Genomic DNA, 27,648 nt, shown 5'->3' with positions numbered 1-27,648 from the left:
CCCTGGGTTCAATCCTTCATACCAAAAAATAATTTATTAATTCAATAAAAATCAAGGAAGTAAGGTGGGGTATAGCTCAGCAGTGTAGAGTGCTTGCCTAACATGCACAGGACCCTGGATTAGATCCCCAGCACTAAGAAAAATAAAAATAAAAGGTAAAAAAATTTTTTAAAAGTGTTCCTATTTGTCATTTATACACAGAAATTCACATTTCTAATGAACTTTTAAAAACTCTTGATGCTTGGGATATACCAATAGGGTAGAGCCCCAGAGAGAAAATGATTTTTTCCCAAAAAAATTTTTGCAAAGCTTCTCGACAATTTCAAAATAAAGCCAAGGATGTGAGTCACCGTCTTAAATGGTTAAGAGGCATTGATATGAGAAAATGAATACCCAAGGACAGACTCGAATTGGCATTTGGACCAGACATGTTTCATCTGGGTGTTAGCCGGAGTCTATGTGTCTATGCCTGAGCCCAGGAGGGGAGCTCCTACTTTGTGCCTGGCCCTCTACAGGACTCTGGGAAATAAAGAGACTGAAATACCACCCTTACCTAGAGGATGAGGAAAACAAACAAGTCAACAGAAATATATTTCTGAATAAGTCCCCAGTAAGTAGAAAGACAGACAAAGCTGAGAGAGGAAAGATATATGGGGAGAGGGGGTGCTGTGGGTTAGGTATGCTTTCTTCCCTCCAAAACTCATGTTAATATGTGGTCCCTAATGTAACAGTGCTGAGATGTGGTGGGAGCTTTAAAAGGTGGTTAAGTTGTTAAGAGGGATTAATGCCTTTTTCACAAAAATGGTTTAGTTCTTATGAGACTAGATTAGTTCCCAGTATAGTGGGTTCTTATGAAGAGAGGAGGCCTCATGTTTCATCTCTTCTGCCTACATACACTTGCTCTTCCTTCCAATTTTTGCCATGAGTTGGAGCAACATGAGGGTCTCACCAGAAAACAAGTAGATCTGACACCATGTTCTTGGATATACCATCATCACAGGGCAAACAGTCTGGCAGTACCACTGGGGACCAAATACACCACTAACCCATGGCTTCTCCTGATTTCCACATGGTCTGGGGGAGGGTAGTAACAATAGACTGAAAGGGAAATAAGGTCCTGGGCAAGTGCCAGGTCTTGTTCAGACAAAAGATGGCAGGGCTATCTAGGTGGAATTAAAGATGGAACAGCACTTGTGACCCATGGAAGGGGGCTCCCTGGCTCATCAGGAGAATGTGTGCAGCAAGAAGCACAGGCAGGGAAAGAATGTGGACGGGACCAAAGGGACAGTAGTAAAGGTTGGGCCTTCAAACCAAGGAGGAAGAACCTAGTATGGCCATGCTGCTCGACAAAGATACCAGCCAGGCCTGGGCGAGCTCAAGTCTGGAGCTTCAGGCTTCATAGATCATGATGACCATGAGTCACAGGTCTAAAACTCGGAGGTCCAGAAATTACTCATCTCACCCTATTTAGTTGATCCTCAGAAAACGTTCGTTCACTCAGTTTAGAATCTGGTAGGAACTGGTGAAAAACAGTAACAAGCAAATACATCAGTCACTACTACCAAAGCAAAAAGTAACAGTTGAAGTAATAATAAGCTTATCAAAAAACTTAGAAGGTAATGCTGGGGAATGAGATGCTTTGAGGAATAATGGATTTAAAATTCTCTAATGTTTTCCTGGGAATCTAGAAAGTCACGTACATGCATGTTCCTGTTCAGACACGTGCATATCCAGAAAGACTAGGAAAGACCTATGCTCCCACTTCTGGTTGACTTTTAGGCTTTGAGCAAGCAGGAAATAAGAGTTTTTCATCTGTCTTGCTGAGTATTGAAAGTATGCACCAACCCATTCACAGAACTGATGTGCAAAAAATGGGAGATTTTTATTTTTAGCTCCAGGTGTGCTATGGTTTGGATAAGGTTGACATTGTTTGAGTATCCCTCAAGATTTTTTCTGTTGAAATTTAATCCTTACTGTGAAGTATTAAGATGGCATAAACCTAATCCAACTACCGTGTTTAGAGGTGGGACCTTTGGAAAATGATTAGGATTAGACAATGTCATTTGGGGGAAGCCTCCATGATTGAATTCTGATGGTTGATAAAAGGAAGGGAGACCAGACAGACACAGACACACGCACAGACACACATTTCCCTTCTCTTGCCATGTAATACCCTGCATCCCCTGGAGACATTGGGTCACATCTGGTAATGCCAAGAAGGCATTGAAATAGCTATAAGACATAAAGGGAAAAAAGACCTTAGATAACCTCACACAGATTCCCACAGGCAAGAATGACACGAGGAAGGAAGAGAGCTGTTGTCCCTGGCAAATATGTAGACAAGAATAAGCCAGGATTCAGCACAACCAGTGGAGATGAATGGTCTATTCATAAATACCTGGTGGACAGATGACATTTAGAATTAGATTCCCTCCAACATCCCTGAGTAGAGTAATGCCCCTTCATCCACACAGGGATAGAAGACCCTCCGTGGATGCCAGAAATCACAGACAGTACCAAACCCTGTATAAGCTATGTTTAATCCTATACCTACATACTTATAACAAAGTTTAATTTATATATTAGGCACAGTAAGAGATTAAAACAATATAGAACAATTATAGCAATACACTGCAATAAAAGTTATTTTTTTTAAAAGAAAGAGAGAGAATCTTTTTTGTAAATGGACACAACACAATGCCTTTATTTTTATGTGATGCTGAGAATCGAACCCAGGTCCCGCGCGTGCAGGGCGAGCGCTCTACCGCTAAGCCACAATCCCAGCCCCTAAAAGTTATTATTTTTTTAAATTATGAATTGTTAGCCAGTGAAGTGGCACACTCTTGTAATCCTAGTGGCTTGATAGGCTGAGGCAGGAGGATCACAAGCCAGCCTCAGCAACTTAGTGTGGTCCTAAGTAACTTAGCAAGACTGCCTCAAAATATAAAATAAAAAGGGCTGGGGATGTGGCTCAGTGGTTTAGAGGCCCTAAGTTCAATCAATGGTACAAAATATATATATATATATATATATATATATATATATGACTTGTTTGTTTCTAGAATTTTTCATTAAATATTTTAGAACTGTGTCTGACCACAGGTAACTTGATTAAAGAAAAATTCTGAGATGTCCTAAATTGAATTACAAAGGCAAACAGAGGAAGAAGGAAGACAAGAGAATGAATTAGTTACTAGCCATGGCCTAAAATAACAAGATTGCTTCACATTCCCGATGTATGTGGAAACCTTAACTGAAATCTCATCGAGACTTTTGAGTACAACTTTCTGGACTATTTGTTATCCTCAAAAGCAACAGGTACGCGGCTGCCGAAGATGGTGGAAGGGCAGGTCCTGGGGCTGGATGGCCCAGGCCATCTCCTGGGCTGCCTGGCGGTGATTCGTGGCCCAACAGTTACTGCTGGGCCACAAGGTGTTGGGTGTGCACTGTGAAGGCATCAACATTTCTGGAAATTTCTACAGAACAAGTTGAAGTACCTGGCCTTCCTTCCCAAGAGGATGAATACCAACCCATCCCGTGGCCTGTACCACTCCCAGGCCCCCAGTCGCATCTTCTGGTGAACTGTGCAAGGCATGCTGCCCCACAAGACCAAGCAAGGCCAGGCTGCCCTGGACCGACTCAAGGGTGTCCACCACCCTACGACAAGAAAAAGCGGATGGTGGTTCCTGCTGCCCTGAAGGTTGAGTGACTGAAGCCAACAAGAAAGTTTGCCTACCTGGGGCGCCTGGCTCATGAGGTCAGCTGGAAGTACCAGGCAGTGACAGCCACACTGGAGGAGAAGAGAAAGGAGAAAGCCAAAATCCATTACCAGAAGAAAAAACAACTTATGAGGCTATGAAAACAGGCAGAAAAGAACGTGGAGAAGAAAATTAACAAGTTCACAGAGGTCCTCAGGACCCATGGACTCATGGTCTGAGCCCAATAAAGACTGTTTATGCCTCATGTGTGGCCTGACCTGCCCTTCCTCCATCACCACCCTGGGATATGGGGGACCCAGGACAGCTCTCTGGGTGCAACAGGCAGCCTGGGACCTGGAAAGCTGAGGCAGGAAGGGCCTAGCCGTGATCTCTGCTCTTGTTTCAGAAGGTTTCTAAGAGTTGTATGGTCAGAATTATGACCTGCTTATTCATGAATTAAAAAAAAACTGATAGAACTACCAGTTACTTGCAGTATTCAAAAAAAAAAATGAGCTGGAACACTAAAGGCGGGGTGGGGGGGAGGGTGGGTCTCCCTGACTATAGGGGCACCCACCTGTCTTAACTGTGTGGCCATCCTATACTTTGTAGCTAACAGAATGGGAGAGCACCTGCTGAAGTGGGCAAGTTTTAGAGGTGCAAAGACTGGAAAATGTGACCAAGGGAAACAGCACTGCCCCTTTTCCTTCCCTCTGTTTTGTGATCAAAAGCAAATAAATTATTTTTGAAGAAAAAAAAGCAACAGGTACTTCTTCTTATGGATGGTCCTCCTATCCCAAAACCTTCCCCCTATGGGGTTATCCTCCCCTCTTACCTATAGTCAATTTGGGCTTGACATACATGATTTAGGGTTTCCTTCCACAGATTTTTGTTATGAAATGCTCTTGCCTTTTGGACACAGTGGACATACTTCCATCTGCTCTCTAGTCTTGCTGCCAGTAGCTGTGGAACTTGCCCCTAAGGCCTTGTCCTTTTCTTGGTAGCTTCTGTAATAGCTCAATAAACCCTTTTATTTCATAGATCCCTTGGTCTCTAGAGTTTTGGTTTAACTAACTAAAACCTCAGAAAGTAAAATAATAGATAAGGGGGAGAGGCTACTCTATTAGATAAGGCTCCAGGGCCTTGTATACAACCTCAGGGAACCCTAAATTAGGTAAGATTAAGTTTCTGCCACTCTAGCAGAATGGGTTCCAAAGTAGAAATTAAGATGAGTTATAGAAAACTTTAATTATATTTATTGCACATGTGGGTTTATGAACACAGAGTCATCCTGACTGCAGTAAATATTTTGAAGAGATAACCAAGACTTGGAGATCAGATGGATGATGGGGTAGTAAGGAAGACGAGGTCTTTCCTCCCTTTGGGTCATTTGTTTTCCAAGCAACCCAGGCAAATTAAGGTTCTTTGGGGAGAATATCTGCAATGTCTTACTCCTTCCTTTGATGGTCTTCCCTCATAGGTCATAACATTGATAGGTTCTATTGTTCTTGTCCAGTTAATTAATTTAGGAGCAAATACTATTTATTCTAATGAAGCAATTTACTTTACTAAAAATTGACTGTTTATTTTCTAGAAAAATAGTATCTGATCACAAAATGAGACAGGAAGCTAGAGAAATTCAAGGGCCAGGCTTACTCCTTTTTCTAACAACTCTCTTGAAGGAACTAACTGGGATCCCATGAGAACTACATTAATCTCTTCCAAGGGCAGTGCCCTCGATGACCTAACATGTCTCACTAGGCCCCATCTATTAAAGTTTTCACCACCTCTCATGCTGGAGACCAAGCTTCCAACCCATGGACCCTTGCGGGGACATACTTAAACCATATGTAAACCACAGCAGTCCTTGATCTGCCCCTGTCTGGTAGAATAAATTGTTCATGAAAGGCAGACCAGGATGAAGGTGATATGTTGGATGGTGCTCAGGAAGTGCACCAGGGATGTGAGGCTGAGATAATAGTCTACTGGCATTTCCCCTTCCTTCCTCTCAAGCAGTCAGTCCTGTGCCCATTTCCTTGGGGTGGGAGTAGAGAATAAATCACAGGATGAACTTGCAAACTGCTATGATTTAGCTGAATATCCTCCCAAGATCCATGAGTTAAAGGCTTGGTCCCCAGGGTGGCTCAACTTGGAGGTGGCAAAGCCTTTAGGAGACAAGGCCTAGTGGGAGGTCCTTAGATCATTGGGAGTGTGCCCTTGACGGGGATGGGGGAACCAGTCTCTTCCTCTTCCTGTCTCTCTCTGCTTCCTGGCTCATAAGGTAAACTGTTTGCTCCACCGTATGATCCTGTCATAGCAGGCTTCTCTTATCAGAGACCCAACAAAATGGGGCCACTCAATCTTGGACTGAAACCTCCAGAACCATAAGCCTTTTCTTTTTTAATTGCCTCAGATATTTTCTATAGTGACAGAAAGTTGACTAATACACAAACCTTCTTGGATTGAGGATTCCAGAAGCCCAAGCCCTTAGATACCTGGAGGTTTAGGTCAATGGCCTTCAAACATTTGTTTGTGTGCCCTCTACAAGCAGTTTTTTAAACTATGCACCCTCTTATGCAGGACCAGCTACAGAAATCGTAGCACTCAGAACAAACTGAAAACATGGGTCCTTTGTTCAAATATTAAGAATTTTAAGAAAGCAATGGATGGCACTAAGTGGAACATGGAGCCCTTCTGAGTGTGGGGTCCTCTACAGCTGCAAAGCTTACATAGCCATGAAGCTGGTCCTTCTCTCAGTCGTTTTTGTTATTAAGATAGGGGGTTTCATTCTATTGCCTAGGATGACCCCAAACTTGTGAGTTCGAGTGAGTCTCCTATCTAAGCCTCCTGAGGCTACAGGCATGTGCCACCAGGCTGTGTCTTATTTTTTATTTTTTGATACCAGGTTTGAACCCAGGAGTGTTTAATTACTGAGCCATATCCCCAGCCCATTTTTATTTTTTTATTTTGAGACAAAGTCTCACTAAGTTCCTTAGGACCTTGCTAAATTGCTGAGGCAGGCTTTGAACTTGCAATCCTTCTGCTTCAACCTCCTAAGCCACTGCGATTATAGACATGTACCACCAGGCCCAGCTCATTTTTAAATTAACATGTAAAAAATTGTAATTTTAAACAATTATAAAAGATGAAATTTCAGTATTTTATATATTATATATTTGCTTTAAATATATTTTCTTCCAGATTTCTGAGCAGCAGAACAAGTTAATGTAATGCATGAGAAATATTTGTCACAACTGCCGGTCCACATATATGGGTGACAAATCATGGTACTTCCATACAATGGACTAATACTCAACAAAAAAAAAAAAAAAAGGGAAATGAGCTATTTGTACATGTTACAACATAGATGACTCAAAATAATGATGTCAAGAGAAAGAAGCCAGGCAAAACAGAACACAGGGGCTGAGGATATAGATCAGCTGGTAGAGTGCTTGCCTAGCATGCACAAGGCCCTGGGTTCAATCCCCAGTACCACACACACACAAAAAGAACACATACTATATGAAAATGAAAAATATTCTGTAGAGACAGAAAGATCAGTAGTTTCTGAGGCAGAGGGAAAAGAGTGGGAGGCAAGGATTCCAGCCAGGTGGAGGCAGCCATGTGGCTAAATTGTCAGCAACAGAATGTGAATAAAGAGGATGAGGATTCTTTTCTGGGTATGGTTCAGAAAAAAATGGTTCCAACAACCCTCACTCTCTCACTCTATCTTCATTTCCATCTTCTAGTTGAGTGAAAATGACTTAATAGTTAGATGAAGTCCAGCCACAAGATAGGAGCCTGGGTTGCTGCATGATTGCATGAAAAGTTCCCTTCCACCAGCGTTGGGCCATGACATGAACAAGAACTAAGGTGGTAACGCCTCGACTTTAAGGACTGTTTGTTACAACAGTTAACCAGCCCTAATACATAGTACTATGTAGTCATTCTGCTCAAGATAGCTGGCTGGTCTCCTCAAAATAAGTCCTACACAGGATTTTAGGCTGGTTCCCTGAGGCTTACACATTGGGTTCAGCACAGTAGATAGGTCATCCTTGGGGAGGGGAACAATCCCTATTGCTGGTCTAATTTTCTCATGAACCCATGAGCGATCCCTGTGGTGGCCAGGGAAGGAGACAATCTAACATCACAGAGGGACCATATTTCCACTGGACTTTTAGGAAGTTGTTTTGCTTCTGTTGTATTGGGGCTTGAACCCAGCACTTGCACATGCTACACCAGTGGGCTCTACCACTGAGCTACATCCCCTGCCCTTGTTTATTTATTTTATTTTGAGACAGGGTCTAGCTTAGTTGCGCAGGCTGGTCTCAAACTTCTGATTTTCCTACCTCAGCCTCTAGGTAGCTAGAGGCTAGAATTATAAGCATGTACCTCAAACCCACCATGAGAGGTTCTTTTGGTAATGTTCATCTGGGACACAACCTTATGCTCTGAACCTATTCTGGACAATCTATTCACATTTGTCTTCCTCACTTCTTCCTGTTGCTAGGCCTTCCACCTTGTTTCTTCTAGGTCTCTCACCAATTGACTAAATCATTTCCAATGCCCATTAATCCCTGTGTCTTTATTGCAAGGTCTCTCCACAAACTGTCCTTTTCTATGCCCTTAGGTCCTTTCTGAGGAAGACTAACACCCTAGTGGTCCACTTCTGGCTGGAACTTGCACAACACATGGAGCCATCTGTAAACAGACTTTTAGATTTTTCTTGCTCTGTCTACTCTCCTTAAATAACATCCATGAGACCATGAACATAGATTAAGGGAAGAGTGGCAAGAGTGAATGTGAGCAACTTCCTCAGACAACCTACTTGTGCCTTAGGACTTGCCTGGACCTAATCCCTATATGTCACTTCCTTTTGATGATGGAGTGCTGCCAGCCACCCTTACTGTTATGGCTGGGTAGATCAGAACACTAAGCTTAGGTCACATGGTTACTTGGTATGTCTGCTATGGTCAGGCATCCAATTTCGCCAGATCCCTGGAGTGAGCAAGAGGTTGTTTCTCAGAAGGATTGTTTGCTAAAGGAATGCTTTACTTTGCTCCAAAAGCTAACGCTTTTGGAGTATAAAGGCAAAAGGTAAAACTATTTACTATGCAGCCTGGTCCAGTAAGAAAATGTCAGAAGCTGTCCATGGGCTGGGTGTGTGAACCATTGCGCATAGTAGCCTCTTGAGGGGACAGGCCTGGCACTGCGAACTCCCAGTCAGGGATTGATCACATGATACAGGTGAGCCTCCCCCTCTAGCTCTGCCTAAGATCCCACCCAGCACCTGAGATTGGTGTGACTCACCAACATGTCAGTCAAAGAGATGACATGAGACATCTTCAGCAAGACTCCACCCTTGAAACCTTATCCCTCTCTGACGTCCCTACTATAAAATAAAGGAACAGCAGGCTCACAGATCTCTTTAACCAGCGTTCTCACAGCAGGCTCACAGATCTCTTTAACCAGCGTTCTCTTTCCAGAGTGGAAGCTGACCTTTAAGGTCAAATGTCTGTGTTGTGTGGTTTTTCGCCGCCTTTCTTAGCTTAATGTTGCAGCCAGCCCATTTAAACGCAGTCTGTCTCACCTGTGCAGGTCACAGGCGAGAGTTATCTCCTTGTATGTTCTCCCCACTAAAGTTGGCAGCTTTCAAGTGGTCCAGTAACTGGCCAAAATAATGTAACTAAAATGTTACCTTCCAAGTATAAAGCTGCCCGTGAAGTATATTGTACATCCTTCTTAGAGGTAGGGAATGTGATGTTCAGTACTTGTCTTTCACTTTGTAGAGAATATCTCGACACATCTGCTATGGTTTGAATATGTCCCTCAGGGTTCATGTGTTGGAAGATTTGCCCTTTGGTTATGTTAAGAGGTGGTGAGATATTCAAGAGGTGGAAGCCTAGGGGAAGTTTGCAAGACTGGCTTCTCCCAATTCTCTGTCTTCCTATTGAGGGAGACGTAGAAGGGCGGCTCAGACAGCCAGGGCAAGATGGAGAGTGAGGAGGTCAGGGGCAGGGCCAGAACAAAGGAGCATGGAGAGGGTCTTCTGATGAGGTCAACTTCCTGCTGGACAAAAGTGCTTGTGAACACAAGTAGGGGGACCCAATCAGAAAGACACTTCCATACTTGTGCTCATAAGTGGGGGATCCAATAGAAAAACTAAAACAGATGCATGGGCGGAGGGGACACCAATCAATAACAGAAAGCATGGACAGAGAGGGAGATAAGGAAATGAGGAAATCCCAGCTCTGAGGCCCCTTCTCTTTGGAAAAGTCTGTCTCTGTCACTTTTACAATAAACCTGCTGCTTACTTGCTACCTATGTGTCCTGTTCTTCACTTCTTTGCTGAACAGAGACAACCCAGCATCCCTAGACAATAACACTATCTTTTTTTTAACCTTTATTTATTTATTTATTTTTATGTGGGGCTAAGGATCAAACCCAGGGCCTCACATGTGCTAGGCAAGTGCTCTACCACTGAGCCACAACCCTAGCCCGACAATAACACTATCTTGCCATGTAATCTTTTCATCCTGCATATACTTCTGTATTCGTGGTGCCATTCACCATGAGGCCTTCACCAGAGCTGAGCTGATATTGGCACCATGCCTCTGAACTTTCAGAACTATGAGCTAAATAAGCCTCTTTTCTTTATAAGTTACTGACCTCAGGTATTTCACTATAATAACAGAAAATGAACCAATACAACACCCAAGACTTCTAAATAGTACACTAAGTAGACAGATCCCTGTATGTTGGAAGTCACCCATGAAATATGGGTGAACCCAATCAGCATGGAAGCCAATGGGTAGAAGAGTCTGGTATCTGGGAACTCCCAGCAGCACTCCTGCTGGTGAGACTGCCCAATACATGTGATATTCTACCTAGCTCTGCCAAGTTCAGCACCGCACTGGAGTTGGGTTGACCCACTGGAGCCACACAGACACACAGCCTCTCAGAGATGGGTGTGGCTTGCCAAGACGCCAATCAATCGCAAGATACCATGAAGCAAGACTTCATCACTAAAACACTAGCCCTGCCTTTGATGTACTCTCCCTTAAATAAAAGACTAGAGACATTTTCTAGTTGCTCAGGTTCAGCTCCTATGTGGACTGGACCTATCAGGCACTCTGCTTTCTCTTTATCTAATTCCTGGATCTGTCTCTTACTCCTTTCACTATTTCAGACTTAATTTTTCTCAGGTAGCTCATTATCTCCTGAGCAGGAAACTGCCATGGCAGGATGCTGGTAGCCCCACAATACCTGTATATTTGTGGGATTTATTATCCATCCTCTGGCACACACATCATGCCTCACCAAGTCATCTAGGGAATCTGTTACTTCCTGTTCTTAAGTTCCATCAGGGTGATATCACCAAAGACATGGCAGGTTAGTCATAGAGCCACTGGAATGGTGATTTGGTCAAAAATCCTGGCAAACCAAGTGTATCCAGAGAGTGACATAGCCCAGAAACATATAGTGAAGGTCTACTGCTGCCCCTGTCAGATGAAAGCAGATTATTACTGATGTTTGTTACAGTAGTCCCTCCATACCACATGCTTCACTACCCACAGTTTCAGTTACCCAAAGTCAACTGTGGTCCAGAAATATTAAATGGAAAACTGCAGAAATAAAATTTTAAATTATGAGCGTTCTGAGTAACATGAAATCTTACACCACCCTGCACTGTCTTGCCCAGGATGTGAATCATCCCTTTGTTCAGCATATTCATGCTTTATACACTACCTGCCTGTTAGTCACTTAGTAGGCATTTGGGTTGAGATCTACTGCCATGGTATCACAGTGCTGGTGTTCAAGTCATTCTTATATTATTTAATAATGGCCCCAAAGCACAGGAGTAGTGATGCTGGCAATTTGATTATAGTATATGGCTATATTATTTCTGTTACTGTACCTAATCTGTACCATTTAATGGGCAATTATTAAACTCCTAGGCCATATCTTTATCATAGGTATGTACATACGTATAGGAAAATATATATATATATAGTGTATATATATATATATATATATATATATATATATACATACATACATACATATATCGAGAGAAAGAGAGAGAGAGTGTGTGTGTGTGTGTGTGCTCGGTACTATCCACAGTTCAGGTATTCACTGGAGGTCTTGAACTTAATCATAAGGATAAGGGGTTACTGCTCTGTACAAAAATAAGCATTGACTCTGGTTGACTGTTAGAAGTCAATAACTGTGCCAATCTGCTCCAAGAAGGACCATATCTGGAAGAATACCTACAACTTAAGTCCTTACCAGAGTAAGTTTATCACAACATTGTTCTCCCACCCCCTTCCCCCAGTGCTGGGGATTGAATCCAGTGCTTCCTGCATGCTAGGAGAGCACCCTTCTATTGAGCTACATCCCTGACTTCTTCCCTTACATTCTCTAAGGCTTTCTCCCTTCTATATTGGCCAAACTGAAGAAACAATGATGATATGATGAGAATTACTCTATATCTTTCAAATCTTTGGTAGTGGCACTAATTCCTATTATGAGATGATGTACTATTTTTGATTTATGTTATCATAGTTAAGGATACAGGGCTTTCCATTTAGTTCTTCAGGAAGTCAATGTCAGGATTCTGTTCCTGTTGGTGATATCTATAGCAATACTACACATAACCATTTCAGAATGTCACTGGACCAAACATGAGGCAGACAGCACTCAAAACTTTTTTTTTTTTTTAATTTGTACCTTGTATACGTATTATATATTCCCAAGAAATAGGAGGGGGGAAATCCTACTTAAATTAAAAAATTTTAATGTTCCTTTGTGTGCCACTCAAAATCCTTTCTTGCACATACCACTTTTTTGAAACACTGAACAAGCACGTGCCCCAGTCATCTCATTTTTATCACACTGGTTGTAATTATATATTTAACTGTCCACCTTCCACGTCACTCCAGGAGAAGGAGCTGGGTCTGGGTAGCAGTCCTAAGCACACTAGACTGGATTGGATATCCAGTAAACCATGCATTACGAATAAAGATACAGTCAATGCCTTGGTGTCTTTTAGCTCAAGCAGACCACGAGCCCAGGATCTCTGGCTGGATGATGCTCAGCAATCTTTCACAGGCCGGCTTTAGCCTCTAGGTTTCTCCACTGCAAAATGGGAATGATCCCGTACCTGACTCAAGTGCTGCTGGGAGGAGTCAGGAGACGAGTGTGAAAGTATCGTAGCAGAAATTAATTCACTCATCCATTTAACAGACAATTATTAAACTCCTAGGCCCTCGCAGCGCAGCTGCCACAACAATACAAACGTTTCTCCGGCAAGTCGCATCCCTCAAGACCTGTGCGGGGAGGGCTGGGAGCTGAGGTGTCTCACAGGCCGACTTTCCTTCCACCGAACTTAGGGCGTGGACCTTATTAAAAATGGCGCAGAAAGCGTCGGGGACCAGTGCGGCGGCGCAGATTCTAAGTGCCCTCTGACCTCCTGGCAGCGGGCGGAGGGGGAGCCGGGCGCCGCCATATTGGCTGTTGTCCTGTGAGGGGAGCGGCGGCGGCGGCGGCGGCGGCGGCAGCGCGAGTGGGGCGAGGGAGCGGCGCGAGCGGCAGCATGACTCGGAGGCGGAGCAGGCCGAGCGGCGGCGCGGGCCGGCGCGAGCGGGCGCGGGCCGCGGGGCTGCAGAAGCCCCAAGCACCCGAGCCCCCGCCGCCGCCGAGCTTGGAAGCGGGAGTGGGAGCAGGGCCCCCGGAGGCGCCGGTGGAGCCCGACCACGACGGCCCCAGAGAGGAGGACGAGTCCAAGCTGGCGTCCGGCCTGCAGGTAGGAGCGAGCGAGGCGACTCCGGCTGGTCGGGCGCTTTCACCTCCCCGGAGCGGGAGTGGGGCGGGGTTGGGCATGGACCATCCTGCCCGGCTGGGGCTGGAGCCTTCCCCCAAGTCGGGAGTTGAGGCTTTCTCCCCCTGGGGTGGGAGTGGAAGCTGAACCCCTCTCTCCAAAGCCGAGACTTGGCCGGTCCTCCTGTGACCAGGCTGAAGCTGTCCCCTCTCCCGCCGCCTCCGGGCTGGAGCAGAAGCTAAACGTTTTGGCTATACACCCACATTGGACTGGGCTTTGGTCTTGAGGCCACAGCTCAGCTTTCTGCCCTGGGCCCACCTGCTCCCCAACCCACCCACAGGCCATCTCAGGGCGCTGGAGTCTGTAAGGCAGCCTCTTGCTTGTTCCCCTGCACTGCCTTTAGCCGCTGCCCCTCAGCAGCTGTGCCCCCAGCATCAGTCTCCAGGGACTCCCTCCTCTCCCTGCCCAGCAAGGCAGTTGGAGCAGCCAGCCAGGCTGTCCAGAGGACTGTTTGGTGGGGCTCCTGACCTGAAGTGGAAACCCAGAAAAACTTGCTCTTTCTCCCCTCTATACTCACGTCCCACAAGGCGTCCCTCGCCCCACCCCTCAGATCCCTGGTTTGGCGAATCCTGCTGAGAGTGAGCAGTAGGAGGATTCTCGAAAGCTTCCAGCTTGCCACCTGGCAGAAGGTCACTTTCTTTTGAGCAGAGGAGATAATAGGAGGTACCCTGCCAGTGTTCACTGAGAGGCGGGGGTGGCAGGGGCCACAGTTGCTCTGGGAGGGTTGTGGTACCTGGGGCTGGGTGGCTCGCCCTAAGCTTGCTCTGACAAAAGAGTTTTGAGTTGGTCTTTTGACTGAGCCTGCCAAGGAAGGCAGGCCCCTGCAGGAGTCTTGGAGGGTCGGATGCAGCGCCGGATGAGGATGAGGCGTGGCAGAAGATGCGTTTGGCTCTGCAGACACTGCATCGGGCAGCAGGGGACTCTGGGAGGCTGGTGCAGCCAGAAGGCATGGCTCTTGACAGCCTTCTAGTAGAATCTCTGGAATTGTGCATGTGAGTGGGGATGCCATTTGGGGTACTATTCCCAGAAAGCCTTCCCTGATCTCCCCAGTTGCGTCAGGTGCCCCCTCTGTGCCCACAGTCCTCTGTGCTTCCCTCTGGTAGCACTCCCCATTATGTGATGAAATGTTATGTTGATCTGTCTATTCCCTGCACTGGACTGTGAACTCCACAGGAATCCAGACCATGTCATATATCTGATCTTCCATGCCTAGGCCAAGGCCTTGTCGACACAAAGATGAACTAACTAGGTAAATAAGAGAAAGAATGAATCAGCCCAGAACCTGTGCTTATTGTAACCTAGTTTTGGTGCTGTCTCCTTTGTATCTCAGATCACAGTGAGATTTTTAATTAATGAAGCTGTCATTGCTTATTGAGTATCTGAAGCCCTACCTTCATCCCCACCTCCTACCCTCAGCTGACTCCAGTTCCAGAGGAAACTCCCTGGGTTGGACTTGGAGACCTCCTGGGTCTGACTTCCAACCCTGAGTCTGCTTTTTCCTCTAATCTATTCTGGACCCCCTTTGGCAGTGCTGTTATCCAAAAAGGAGAGTGGAAAAGGAGAGAGCCTGACTGATGTCTGTCATCTTCTCTCCTTCCCATTCAGATCATACAGTACTTTAGGGTCCCTGACATGTAGAGGAGCCGAAAAACTTGATAATGGCTTAACCATTCAGTTTTATTGAGGACACAATTTTCCCAAGGGCTATAAGCTTTGTTAACTCTTCTGATATCTAGGTCTACCATGTTCTTATATTTGTGACCTGTCAATTCATTCATTTATTCTAATAGGCACCTGACATACCTTGCTCCTGATCTTCCCACTTCCCCTGTATTTCTCCAGAGCATTTAGTACAAATATGATGGGTTAACTATGGTGTAATTATTTGTCTACTTTTATATATAAACTAAGATTGCAAAAACCAACTCAGTCACCATCATACCCCATGCCCATTGATTAACAAATGTTAATGAACAAACTGAATGGGATATATTTATATATTTACCCTGTTTTTCAGATGAAGAAATAGAAACCCAAATAAATATTTTCCCAAGACTGATGATGTAGCTCAGTGGCAGAGTGCTTACCTAGCATGTGCAAGGTGCTGGATTCAATCCCCAGTACCACAAAAAAATAAACTAAAATTGCCCAAATGACTTCCACTATAAGTATGAAGCCAAAAAAATTCACTCTTGTATTTTGGGGAATTTTTAATAGCCACAGAAATGAAACACATTGACAAACTGTGTTCTGATTGTGCTCCACTTATTTGCTGGAGGTAGAATCTGGATTCAAAAACAGGCTTTTGTGCGCTGGTGAAAAGTACTAGTGAGAGGGTGGGGGATCAATCATTGTTCTGTCCACAGGCATGCCTTTGGTGAGGATTTCTGGCTCCCACCCCAACTTGAACATAGACTGGATAAGGAAGGTCAAACTTATGTCATATGGCAACCCCAGTCCAAAAGCAGCAAATAAGACCACTCCCAGTCCACACTTTTTTTTTAATCTGTTTTTATCTTAATGTGAACTAGTATTTTTAAAAAATCAAGAAGTTTCCCACAAATCTGAATTCTTGCTTCTCAAAACTAAGACTATGGTGATACCAGGCCCACATCTCCACGAGATAGTAATCTGTCTGAGTAGCACTGCTGCCTTTATGTGGCATGTGCTCTTTATGCCTCTCTGCTTCTTTCTAGGACTCTTCACTCATTTGCATAACTGGTACACATTTAAATGTAAGACCTCAAGGTTAATTGAAATCCCAAAAGTCCTTCCAATTTTTTCAGGCCTCTAAACCACATTGATCTGATCCTTAAGAGCATAAATCCTTTTACTTCACGAGCAAACTAAAACAGGTACTGCCTATTAGCAAAGGGAAAAAAACACACAAAACTTAAAAACAGTTGAAGGAGACTATGGGGAATAGTGTTTACCAACTTGAGCTCTGCCTTCTGCTTTGTGATTCTGAGACCATTTTTTCTCTCTTTGAGCCTCATCAGTGATTGCACAAGAGAATACGAAGCAGCATGCAGAGCACCTAGTACATAGAGATTCCTCTGAGGTGGCAGGAACTGTGCCTACCAGCCAGACAAAGCCTAAATATCCTCTCTTGCTAGAACTACTAGCTGTCTTTGGTCTCTCTTAGACTACTCAGCTGTATTCCAGGTGTATACTCAGCCCCCAGGAGACTTGCTAGAATGTAAACCAGCAATGAGGGGGGTGGGTTAAGCTCATGCTGTTCTTCCACCCCTCATGTACCTCTTCAATGCTGATCTCTTTACAGTGTCCCCTGAGACTTTGTCCAGTTTAATTTTAAGGGACTCTAGAGACCCAGTTCTCCTTCTGCTCAGAGGAAACTTGTTTCCTCAGGAATTGGAGCAGATGATTAGTTGGTCTCTATTAAAACCATCTCGCGTTTAATTCACTCAGTAAGCTCTCTGCAACAGGTTCTTTATCTGGGATTCACAGAAGGATGAGATAGTCCCTACCCTTAGGGACCTCCTGCTTAGAATCCCACCCTGCCCTGAACCACTTCCATACTAGTGGGAGGAAGTAATACTGAGGAGGCAGCCCTGCCACACAATGGTTCTTTATAAGCCAGTAGAGACTTGCCATGTAAAAATGCCATCAGTCTTTGAAGATGAAGACTTAACCGCCCAGGTTAATTTCCCTAAAATGTCCCAGAGTAATAAGTTTAATTATCAGATGGATACTTAAAATTCTAACACCTTTCCTTATTGTACCTAGAATTTTTCAGAGCACGGACAGTATTAATTCATCTTTGTGGTATTGTGTATGGTCTTTACAGGTCTGTTAAACTAAATTATAATTTAAAAATCAGGTTTCTATGACTTTGTTCTTAACCCCCGTCCCCTCACTGGGCCATACTGACAGTCACTCATTCATTTAATTCAGCCTTGATAAATATGCTGTGATGCCCAATTATCCTCTCTTCTGGTGTTTATTCTGCAGACACTAACTGACCCCTGTTTTGTACCAGGCCCTGAACTAGCTGTAAAGGCAGAAGTAAATGAGACATGGTTCTTGCCCACAAGGGGCTCATGGTCTACAGACCGTGTATATAGTAATTGCAGTAATGCTAGAAGAATGTATTGTATCAGCTTCCTCTGAGTAAAGGTTTAAATCATATCCTCGTAAACCACATCCTCATAACTGGCCTTTGAAAGTGTTTCAGTCAGCCTCTTGGTTTGTTTTCTCATGTTTGAAATGACAGTGAGTTCAGGCTCGCAGGGTTAATGTTAGGGTTCTGTCAAGCACTTCGCACAAATGGTAGCTATGGTTATTGTAGATGCTTGGTGCTGAGAATGCCCAAGACATGATAGCCCAGAGGTTGGATCAGAAAGGGCTTCTCAGAGCCTAATTTTCACAGTTGAGAAGAAGTTCTCCAGAAAGCAGAGTGGGAGAAGGAGGTCTAAAGAAGGAAAGGAGCACATACAAAGAGCCACAAACGAGCACTGACCGACTCATGGGTGAGCCTGGAGAGATCAGGCTGCAGAAGTTAGCAGGGCTCTTGTTTCACCACACCAAGTAGTTTGGTCAGTGAGGAATCAATGAAAGGTTTTAAGTAGGAAGTTGATCAGCATGTGCCTCAGTAAATCCTCTCTGATAACATGTGAAGAAGTAATTCTCAGTGGGAGAGGTACTGTGATTGCTTGATTCCACAGCTTCCTCACCCCTGCCTAACTAATCATTGGATCCCCTGTACTTTTTTGGACCCTATCCCAGACCTACAAAACCAGAGTCTCCAGGTCTAGAACCCAGGAATCTATTGTTGTTAGAGTGCCCTAGGTATTCTGAATGTGGCTGGGTCTAGGAACTGCTGAATTGAGGAGGCCTAGGGTTTTGTTTAAAGAATGAGGCCACCCAGGGAGGAACTTTTTCATAAGCAGGAATAGAAACAGTTTTAGTTTTTTTAAAAAAAGAGAAGCCTTCCCCCACTTCTCCAGTTGTTGCCCTATTAATGATATTCAACTGCTAATTTCCCATAGCATATCAAAATGCTTACCTATGTTTGTGATGTTCTATAGCCTCTGCTAAATGACTGGAATATAGTGTCTCTTGGGACAAGGCTCTGCCCTTGGAAATCACACAGTATTGTAGAGAAGATAAATTTCAACTACTAGGTTATTGTGATCAGCTTTTTTCTAGAAAGATACAAAAAAGCATTAGCTCATCCCAGGGTGAATCCCAATTCATTCTTCCTGTGGACTTAGGATGTGACACCTAAACTGAGGCAGGGGGTACAGCAGGTGTGACTGCATTACAGATTTGGAAAAAAGGAATGTTTAATGGTCCTTCTTGGCAGGATGTGTAAAAGCAGAAAATTCTGAGCAGAGGCATACTTGTGTCCCAGGAAGGTCCTGCATTTGTGTCCTTTGGTTCTGTGCCCATGCTACCACCCTCATTCTTCAAACTCTAGGCAGCAACCAGCTGAGTAGCTGCATGCAGCATGGAGAAGAACATGTGCCGTCCTAATGGCCATCTCCCCTTTATACTCTACCCAATACTCTTGGCGCCCTTTGTGATTTTCCCCCTTCATTCTGAAATGAGTAGATACCTCTATTTTGAAAAGTGATGTGGGGAAACTAAAACAGAAAGAAGGGGCTAGAGGGACGACAAACACTGAAGGTTCTTATTAGGAAATTACAGCCATGTTATATAACATGGACTGGGGGTTCAAAGAGTTCTTGAAGGTTACTTGTCTAGTCCTCCATCCTGTACTTCAAGTAATAAATTTGGTTTGGGCAAGTCTCACTTAGTAAGTTTCCCTGTCATTTCTTCCAGGGCAGAAGAGGAAAGAAACTAACGGGTATTGAGCACCTACTGTGTGCCAGGCCCAGGCCAGGTACTTTACATAATTTATTTCCTTCTGTCCTCACAACTCTGTGAAGTATGGTGTTATTCCCATTTCATAAATTGAGGGACCCAAGGCTCAAAGACATTCCAAGATCATACTGAAAATGACAGAACTAGAATTTGAACTCACAACTGTGTCTCCAAAGTTCATGCTCTTTGCCCCATGAGAAACTTGGGCTGGGTTTAGAATAGGAAAGTGGCAGTTGGCCCAAGGATCCAGGTAAATCAGCAGCTTGGTTCTTTCTTGTGGCTACTTGTACCCAAGAAGAAAATTCAATAAGGTAGTAATAGAGGTAGAGGGTCACGAGGGTCATATAACCTCATTGTCCTACCCTCAACTCAGCTTGTACAACCAGATTATATTTTCCACCAGCTGTCTTTATAATAATGAAAGCCTGTTCTACCTCCTAGAAGGGCTACAACCTGAGTGGGAGTTTGAGTAAAAGTTCCAGGCCACTGAGGTGGGGTTGGAATGGCTCCCTGAGAATTAACTGCAGCTCTGATTGCCAGCATTGGATTGGCCTGAGATTCTTATCTTTGATTACCCCCTCATTAGAGAATCCTAGTGGTGTAGCCATGCCTTCAGCATAGCATGCTGGGAAAGGGGCTTCTTTGTGTCAAGCAGCTGAGACATGAGCCAGAGGGGTTTTAAGTTTTCGTATATTCAGTGGATATCTGCATAAAAATTAGACATTCCTTCAAGTAAAAATGGTGCTCCATGAAAAAGTGGTTTTCCCTTTGATGTTCTGTTTATCCAGGAAAAACTAGATTGTCCTAACTTAATGTGCTAGGTTCAAGCCAAGCCTAAGTTTCTGGACCTTCGTAAGTGACCAAGATCCACTCCCTGCCTCCAAAGAGCTCAAATTCTTCTAGGCATTTGGTGATAGAGAATATAGGTACTACACTGAAAGAATTAGTTCTCCTTATCCTGGTTCAGCAAAAATGTTCATTGGCTTTAACTAGGATCTTAAGGGATGCTAGGGAAGTTGCCAGAAAGGAGTAACACAATGGTTGACATGAGATACCAGCTCTGAGGAACCTTTGTTGAAGTAATGAATAGAAGAGTGAGCAACAGTAACTGGCCTGGTGAGTTTTTCTAGGTTAGGTAATAATCATTTTCTCTTCTTCTCAAAGGGAATTTTAGGTACTATTATTGTCCTCTGCCTGTCTTAGTGACAGGGAGACTTTTGGAGTTTGGTGCCTTGAGAGGAGAGTGCTCTCGTGGGCTGTTTCAGAATAGATTTTGGAACTTGTTGCAGAGTAGCTGGTTAGATACAGTATGTGTCTTGGGGAAAACCTGTGCAAACATACTAACACTTGGGACTAAAGGAAACCCCATGGGAGGAATGAGACCAGGTTCAATGCTGGAAATTTGATACAGCTTCAGAGCAATCCTTGGCAGTTGCCTGGTCTGGTAACCCAGATTATTCCCTGACACTTCCCAAATTGTGGACAGAAAAACCAAGGTGAAAACTTCAATCATGCCCCCAAAGAGCTATCCAGATATGCCATGAACTATATCATTATTAATAATCACTGTTGCCTGACTTATACCCACTATGTGACAAGCCAGAGAGGCTTTGCATCAGCAATTCTCAAAGTACTGGTCACAGGATCCCTTTACGTTCCTAAAAATTATTGAAAGCCTCAAAGAGCTTTTGTTTATGTTGGTTATATTCATATTTGCCAAGTTAATTATTAAAGCTGTGAAAGTGTAAAAAATATTTAGTCAACATTCATTTAAGATTAACATGGACCAAGAATGGTGGCGTGTGCCTAAAATTTCAGCAACTCTGTAATCCCAGTAATTTGTGAGGCTGAGACAGGAAGATCACAAGTTCAGGGCCAATCTGGGCAATTTAGTGAGACTCTGTCTCAAAATAAAAATATAAAATGGGCTGGGAATGTGACTCAGTGGTAGAGCGCCCTGCATTCAATCCCTAACACATGCGCGCGCGCGCGCACACACACACACACACACACACACACACACACACAAAGAATGCTCGTTTTCATTTTTGCAAACTTCTTTATTAGAGTAAAGCCAGTTCCTCATATATGCTTCTGTATCAACTATTGTAGTATGTTGTTTTCTTTGAAGTATGTGAAAAAATCCAGCCTCACATGGATATATGGTTAGAAAGTGTGGGATGTCTTAGTGGCCTTTCCAGTTAATTGTAGACATTTTTTGCAGTATGGAATCTGACACCACTATCTGAAATCTTTGTACCCGTTTATGTTAAAATTCATTGTCTGTCTGACACTTGGAATGAATATTTTACCAATGGATAATTCTGTAATCTCATGCTTTTGATCATTTGGAAAATAGATTCATTGAGTTTTGCAGATCTTCCAAATGTTTTTGTTTCATTTTATAATACCAAAAGATAACTTTTGTTAATGTCATCACTGATTTCCTCAGAAAAGTCTTGGGAAGCCGTCAACCTCATAGTGATGGATACAAGTTTTCCCAAATTCTAATTTTTGCTTTAAAGCTTGAATTTTATCATTGACCACAAATACTGCCAGTTGTTTTCCTTGAAGTGATAAACTCACTTTGTTCATTTGTTCATTTTTTTAAGAAAATGTCTGCCAGTATCTATATCTGCATAACAAATTAGTCATTCCTTCAAGTAAAAATGGTGCTCTATGAAAAAATAGTTTTCCCTTTGATGTTCTATTTATCCAGGAAAAACTAGATTGTCCTAACTTAATGCTTCTCAGGCCAAGGCAGAAAAGTCTGGGCCTGGTCAGGTAAGGGAGCAGAGATAATGGTTTTAATGACTGCAGATGCCAGGCTCCTGGACCTTGCAATTGCCTCAATCTAGAGTTCACCTGGCTCCTTCACTGCTCAGGGGATGGGCATTCTACAGCATGGATCTCTTGTGAATTATCTTACTCTCTACAGAGATTTTGGTTTTGTTCAGTGAATCAGAATTATCTTGAAACCTTTTTAAACAGATCCAAAATTACTAGAATCCCTAGAACTTTTCCCCTTCCCCATCTTTGCTAAAGCTAAAACTGTACTCCCCAGAGACTCTGAAATTTAATCCAAGAAGAGCAGGAACTATTACAGGGCTGTTGGTTTTAAAATCATTTCCAGGTTGGGAACACAGCTCAGCAGTGAAGTAGTTGTCTAGCATGCACTAGGCTCTGGGTTCTATCCCAAAAGCCACCAAAAAAAAAAAGAGGAGAAGAAGGAGGAAGAAAGGTTTAATTCATCAGCCTTTTTGATGAAGAAAAATGTGGATTCATTCGATGAACATTTATTGACAAGATTCAGTTTCTTTGTGTGTGGAATACTGTCCCAGGTGATAAAAATACATCTTGAGACCAGTGAATTAAAAGCCTGGGTTGAATGATTCTTCAAGGCATAAGGGGTCATGACTGCCAGAATTTGAAAAATGGCTGGAGATTGCAGTCAAAGGGAACCCTGAACAAAGAACTTTTCTTTCCAAAGCAAAAATGTGAAGGAACACAGCTACTCATAAGGCTCAGGCAAAAAATTGCAAGTTCAAGGCCACTCTGGGCAACTTAAAAGAAGACTCTGTCTCAAAAATAAAGTAAAAAGAGCTGGGGGTATAGCACAGTGGTAGAGCACTCATGTGTGAGGCCCTGGGTTCGATCCCCAGGACTTCCTCACCCCTCACAACTTTTTTTTTTTTTTAAAGGAACAGTCATATTACTGATTGAATGTAACATCTCCAGGGTTTGGAATCCTCACTAACCCCGGCAAATACCCTGATAGATGAAGCTGTCAGAAAAGTTACAGCTCCACAGTGCATTCGTTGTACCCAGAAGGAGCCACTCAGGGCCTAGGTTTAAGGGTTGGCCCCTCTGAACGGCCTGGACCTGAAAGCAGGACTTTATTTGCTGAACTCGGGAGAGTGGGCAAGTTAATTTCTAGTGTAAATTTAATCAGAACAAAACAGCCAAGGGGTGCTGATAATGAAATGATTACTTACTCCCTTGGATCCCTGGAGCTAAGTGCTTTGTATCTCTAATGTCACTTAGTCCTCTGGGCAACTTTAGGCAATACAGGTGGTATCCTTACTTCACTTAGAGCTTAATTAGCTTTCTAGGCCCTGTGTTTCTTCCTTTACCTGTGAAGACAGCCTGTCCTATAAAGTGACTTCTATTGATTGCTGATTCACTTATTTTGTGTACCAGTTTGTCTCGAGAGATTTACATCATTTCCATTAACTGGGGGCATTTCATTAATGTCCATTAACTGGGTAGAATCCCTGAAGAATACGCTACTTTTTCACTCTAGAAATTGGAACCATTTGGGTAGAGATACAGGGTTGGAGAGATGTGGGCCTTTTTCTGCTGGAAACAGTAATTTCAAGCACCATCTCACTAAGCTTCTTGGTAGCTCTATTGTCATAGGGACACCTCACAAATCTGATTGAACTAGTATATGCCCAGCTGAGGTGTGCTCTGAGCCAGGCCCTATGTTGCACTAAGTATCCTGACAGGAATCAGACCTGGTGCCTATGCCTGGTAGAAGGAACAGAAGATACAGGTAAATAAAACAGAAGGCCCTAGTGTGACCAAGGCACAGTATGCTAGAGGAGTGTGGGGGAGGAGAAATGAATTGCAAATGGGACTCTCCAGAAATGCCTAGTGGAGGCTGGATTTAAGTTGGGCCTTTCAGCCCTGCCTAAGTATTCATTGGGAAACACTGGAAGGAAAAGCTTTTTAAGCAAAGGATCCATTTTAGCAAAGTTATAAGGTAGGAAAGTACATAGAATATCTGGGAAATTTAAGGATGACTTCATGAGGACGAGGTCAGAGATTAAAATATTTTCTGACAAGTCACCTTACATTCATCCAATATGAGAAATTCTCACACTCCATAAAAAACAGTGATCATTTTTTGTTTCCCATTGTTGCCATCATGTAAATGATTAGTGCCGTATGTTGAGCAGAATATTATTACATGTCTACCACTAGACTATCACATTTATTTCTCAGCTAATCCTGCAAATTAGGACTTAATCTCATTTTACAAATGAGTATACATAAAGGATAAGTAGAATTTAAAGTGATGGTAGCCCAGGATTAATGCCACAGCTATTGTTTTTTTTACTACACCCCAGCGCCTCCCACAAGTACTTAGGCACTAAGTACAATCACAATGGTCACACACTTCACTTTTGAAAATTATGTTTGCTTTTAAAAGAAAATAAAGGAAACAATTTTTTGTATATTGCCTTAAACATTCATTTTACCTGTGAATTCTTGGACATACCTACAAAACCATATATATTGTGTTTGACAGGCCATATAAAAAATTTCAGGGGTCTGGGGTTGTGGCTCAGTGGTTGTGGCTCAGTGGTAGAGCACTTGCCGGGCATGTGTGAGGTCCTGGGTTCAAATATCAGCACCGCATATAAATAAATAAAATAAAGGTCCATCTGCAACTAAAGTTATTAAAAAAAAAAAGAATTTCAGGACATGGATGTAGCTCAGTGGTAGTGTAGCACACTTGCCTAGCGGGTACAAGACCCCAGGGTTCAATCCCTAGTACTAAAAAAGTAAAAAATCAAATGCATGAATTCAATAACCAGCACCCCCATTCCCCTTTCATAAAAAAGAATTTCAAGACTAATTTTACTCATACAAGTATTATTTTCATCTTTACATGACTTTAGAATCTAACATGCAAACGAAATGAGACTATTGTCAAATTCCTGTCCTTGTTTTTGCCTTGATATAGTTGCTATAATTACAGGGAAAGAGACATGCACCTTAGCCCCCACCCTTCCACCCAGAGTTACTATAGCATCTTGCAGCTGTGGAAAATATCCTGAGTACAGTTCTCAAAAAGGCTTCCTTGGCCCTAATTTCTCTAAATACCATCAGCTTTCCACCTTTTCATGAGATACTTACCATCAATAGGTCCATTTTGCAGCTTAACACTGAATAACTGCCTTTCTCTTTTAGATGTTCCTTTGGCAGAGTCTATTTAGGCAGTATCTTTTATGAATTCCACATGTAAAATTTCTGTCTCTGGTATTCCTCCCAATTCCATGTACTTCCCTAAATGTTTCATTATATTCCTGGTACTACAGTTTGAATTCTTTCTTTTTTGAGAAACCACAGACACAGGTTAGTGTAATTGTAACAGATTTAAAGATACCCTGATGCCAACTCATAGGCAGTTTTATTAGAGACAGATGATGGCATTTGTTTCATTGGTAGGATGAGGGTGATGCCCTCTGCAAACACAATACTTAGTGGAGGGTAAGTTTGGAAAGTATATTTGTTATTTTTTCTGTTACAAACCACCCCAAGACCTAATGGCTTAAAATAACACTTATTTCTCCTGAGTCTACTGCCTGCCTGGGTGTTTCTGCTGATCTGGACAGGTCTGGCTGATCTTAGCTGGGCTTGCTCACATATATCTGATCAGTTGGCTGATTAGCCAGCAAGACTGTTTTCTCTACACGTCATACATCTCTGCAGCCACTCTCACATCCTAGGCAGCCAGCCTGGTAATGCCTTGGAGTGTGGCAGAGGTGCATGAGTAAGCAAGCCCGGCAATGCAAGGAAACAAGGAAAAACACATACACACTTATGCTGACAGCATCTTTGCTAACATACCATTGGCCAAAGAAAGTGACATGGCCAAGCCCATGGGAGGGGACTACAAAGTTACAGAATATAGAAAAGCTATTAATCGGGGCCAAAATGCAATTAGTCTTTCAGTTAGGTCCCCTCTATGTGAAACTTTCAGACTTAGATTACTTGATCAAGTTTTTCTAGAAGGGGAATAAAAAGGCCAAGTAATGGTTGTGTATTGGGCCTATGGGCCTGCACAGGGCTAGGCACTTTACCTGCTTTTGCAACAACCCTCACAACAATTCTGCAAGGTAGGTAGGAATTAAAGTTCAGAGAAGTTAAATAACTTGCTCGAGGTCATCCTCCTAGTGGGCAGGAATTAGAATGCATGTCCATCTGACCCCAAAATCCAGGTTCTATGTATCATCATCACTGCCTCTCAAGAGTACCATGGTTGAGCCAGGCAAAGTGCACATTCCTGTAATCCCAGCAGCTCAGGAGGCTGGTGCAGGAGGATCAAAGTCAGCCTCAGCAACTTAGTGAGACCCTGTCTCAAAATAAAAAATACAAAGGACTAGGGATGTGGCTCAGTGATTATGTGTCCCTGGGTTCAATCCCTGGTACTGCCCCCAAAAAAGGAAGTAAGTTCCAGGGTCTGCCTTAACCTCCCTGCCAACATAAATTTTCAGTTGAGTTGATGCTTTCTGACAAGTTCTACAAACCCCTTCTCTAAAATGTTGCTGTGATCCTAAAGGAATTGTGCGACTCTCCTGAAAACCCACACATTCTCCCAAGTTCTCTGTTGACTTAAAGCATGCTTTCCTTCCAGATGAGGATTGGTCTGTAGGCTGCACAGGCATCCCCAGAATTGTGACCTCTCCTGAACATGCCAGAGAGAGAAGGGCTGTCTTTAACCTTTGAAATTCAGGGACATCAGGGTATTAGAACATTTGAGCATGAGCTTTGGAGTCAGATTCCCTGAAGTTCAACCACTCATTAGCTCTGTAACCTTGGGCAACTCATTTAACTTCTTAAAATATATTTCTTCATTTAAAAGGGGGGAAAATGGGAGTAAGAACACCTCGTTTGCAGAGCTGTTATAAGGACTAAATCTAAATTATGTCTATAAAGTGCCTAACACTGTGCCTGGTATGTAATAAGTGGCATTATTAGTACTGTTAGTATTATTTCTAAGGAGAGTCTTTCCCCTCCTGGGAAACCCTGTATCTGTCTGTTGTGCAGGTCTCCCTTACCTCCAGCCAGTCTGTGCAGACTTGCTGCCTGCTATGTCACCGTGAACGGAAAGGCTGGGAAGAAGGCCCTTCACAAAATGGACTGGTGTTGCAGGGTGAGAAGCTTCCCCCTGACTTCATGCCAAAGCTCGTCAAGAATCTCCTAGGCGAGATGCCTCTGTGGGTCTGCCAGAGTTGCCGGAAAAGCATGGAGGAAGATGAAAGACAGACAGGTCGAGAACATGCAGTGGCAGTAAGTAACCACTAAAAGGGGGTTCCTGAATGCAGAGCAGCCACCTCCCCAGAGACATCAGGTGTTCCTTCCCTGTATTCAGGTGGCTCTACTTGGGCCTTCCCCAGGCCCAGGCACTGAGAGACTACTGGGTTACCTTGATAC

At 43.5% G+C, this 27,648-nt stretch overlaps 1 protein-coding gene and 1 pseudogene across 7 annotated transcripts in view; both read left to right on the top strand.

Annotated features, from left to right (window-relative positions):
- Window positions 1-3,335: 3,335 nt before the first annotated feature.
- LOC114097158 (large ribosomal subunit protein uL13-like) lies at window positions 3,336-3,937 on the top strand (annotated as a pseudogene).
- A 9,379-nt stretch (window positions 3,938-13,316) lies between these two features.
- Fam193b (family with sequence similarity 193 member B) overlaps window positions 13,317-27,648 on the top strand; it is a 31,577-nt gene continuing 17,245 nt past the window's right edge. The window contains exons 1-3 of one of the 7 annotated variants that reach the window (XM_071612184.1): window positions 14,222-14,567; window positions 19,386-19,441; window positions 27,262-27,504. In XM_071612184.1, coding sequence (XP_071468285.1) covers window positions 27,391-27,504 — 114 coding nt within the window. In that variant the 5' untranslated portion in view covers window positions 14,222-14,567; window positions 19,386-19,441; window positions 27,262-27,390. Of the gene's footprint in view, window positions 13,501-14,221; window positions 14,568-19,380; window positions 19,442-27,261; window positions 27,505-27,648 lie in introns of those variants that run through there. The other 6 variants (XM_027941137.2, XR_003583564.2, XM_027941135.2 and 3 more) reach the window with 6 other exon arrangements.

Source organism: Marmota flaviventris, chromosome 5, assembly GCF_047511675.1.
Source record: "Marmota flaviventris isolate mMarFla1 chromosome 5, mMarFla1.hap1, whole genome shotgun sequence".
NCBI classification, from domain to species: Eukaryota; Metazoa; Chordata; class Mammalia; order Rodentia; family Sciuridae; genus Marmota; species Marmota flaviventris.
This window is presented reverse-complemented; position numbering and strand designations above follow the sequence as displayed.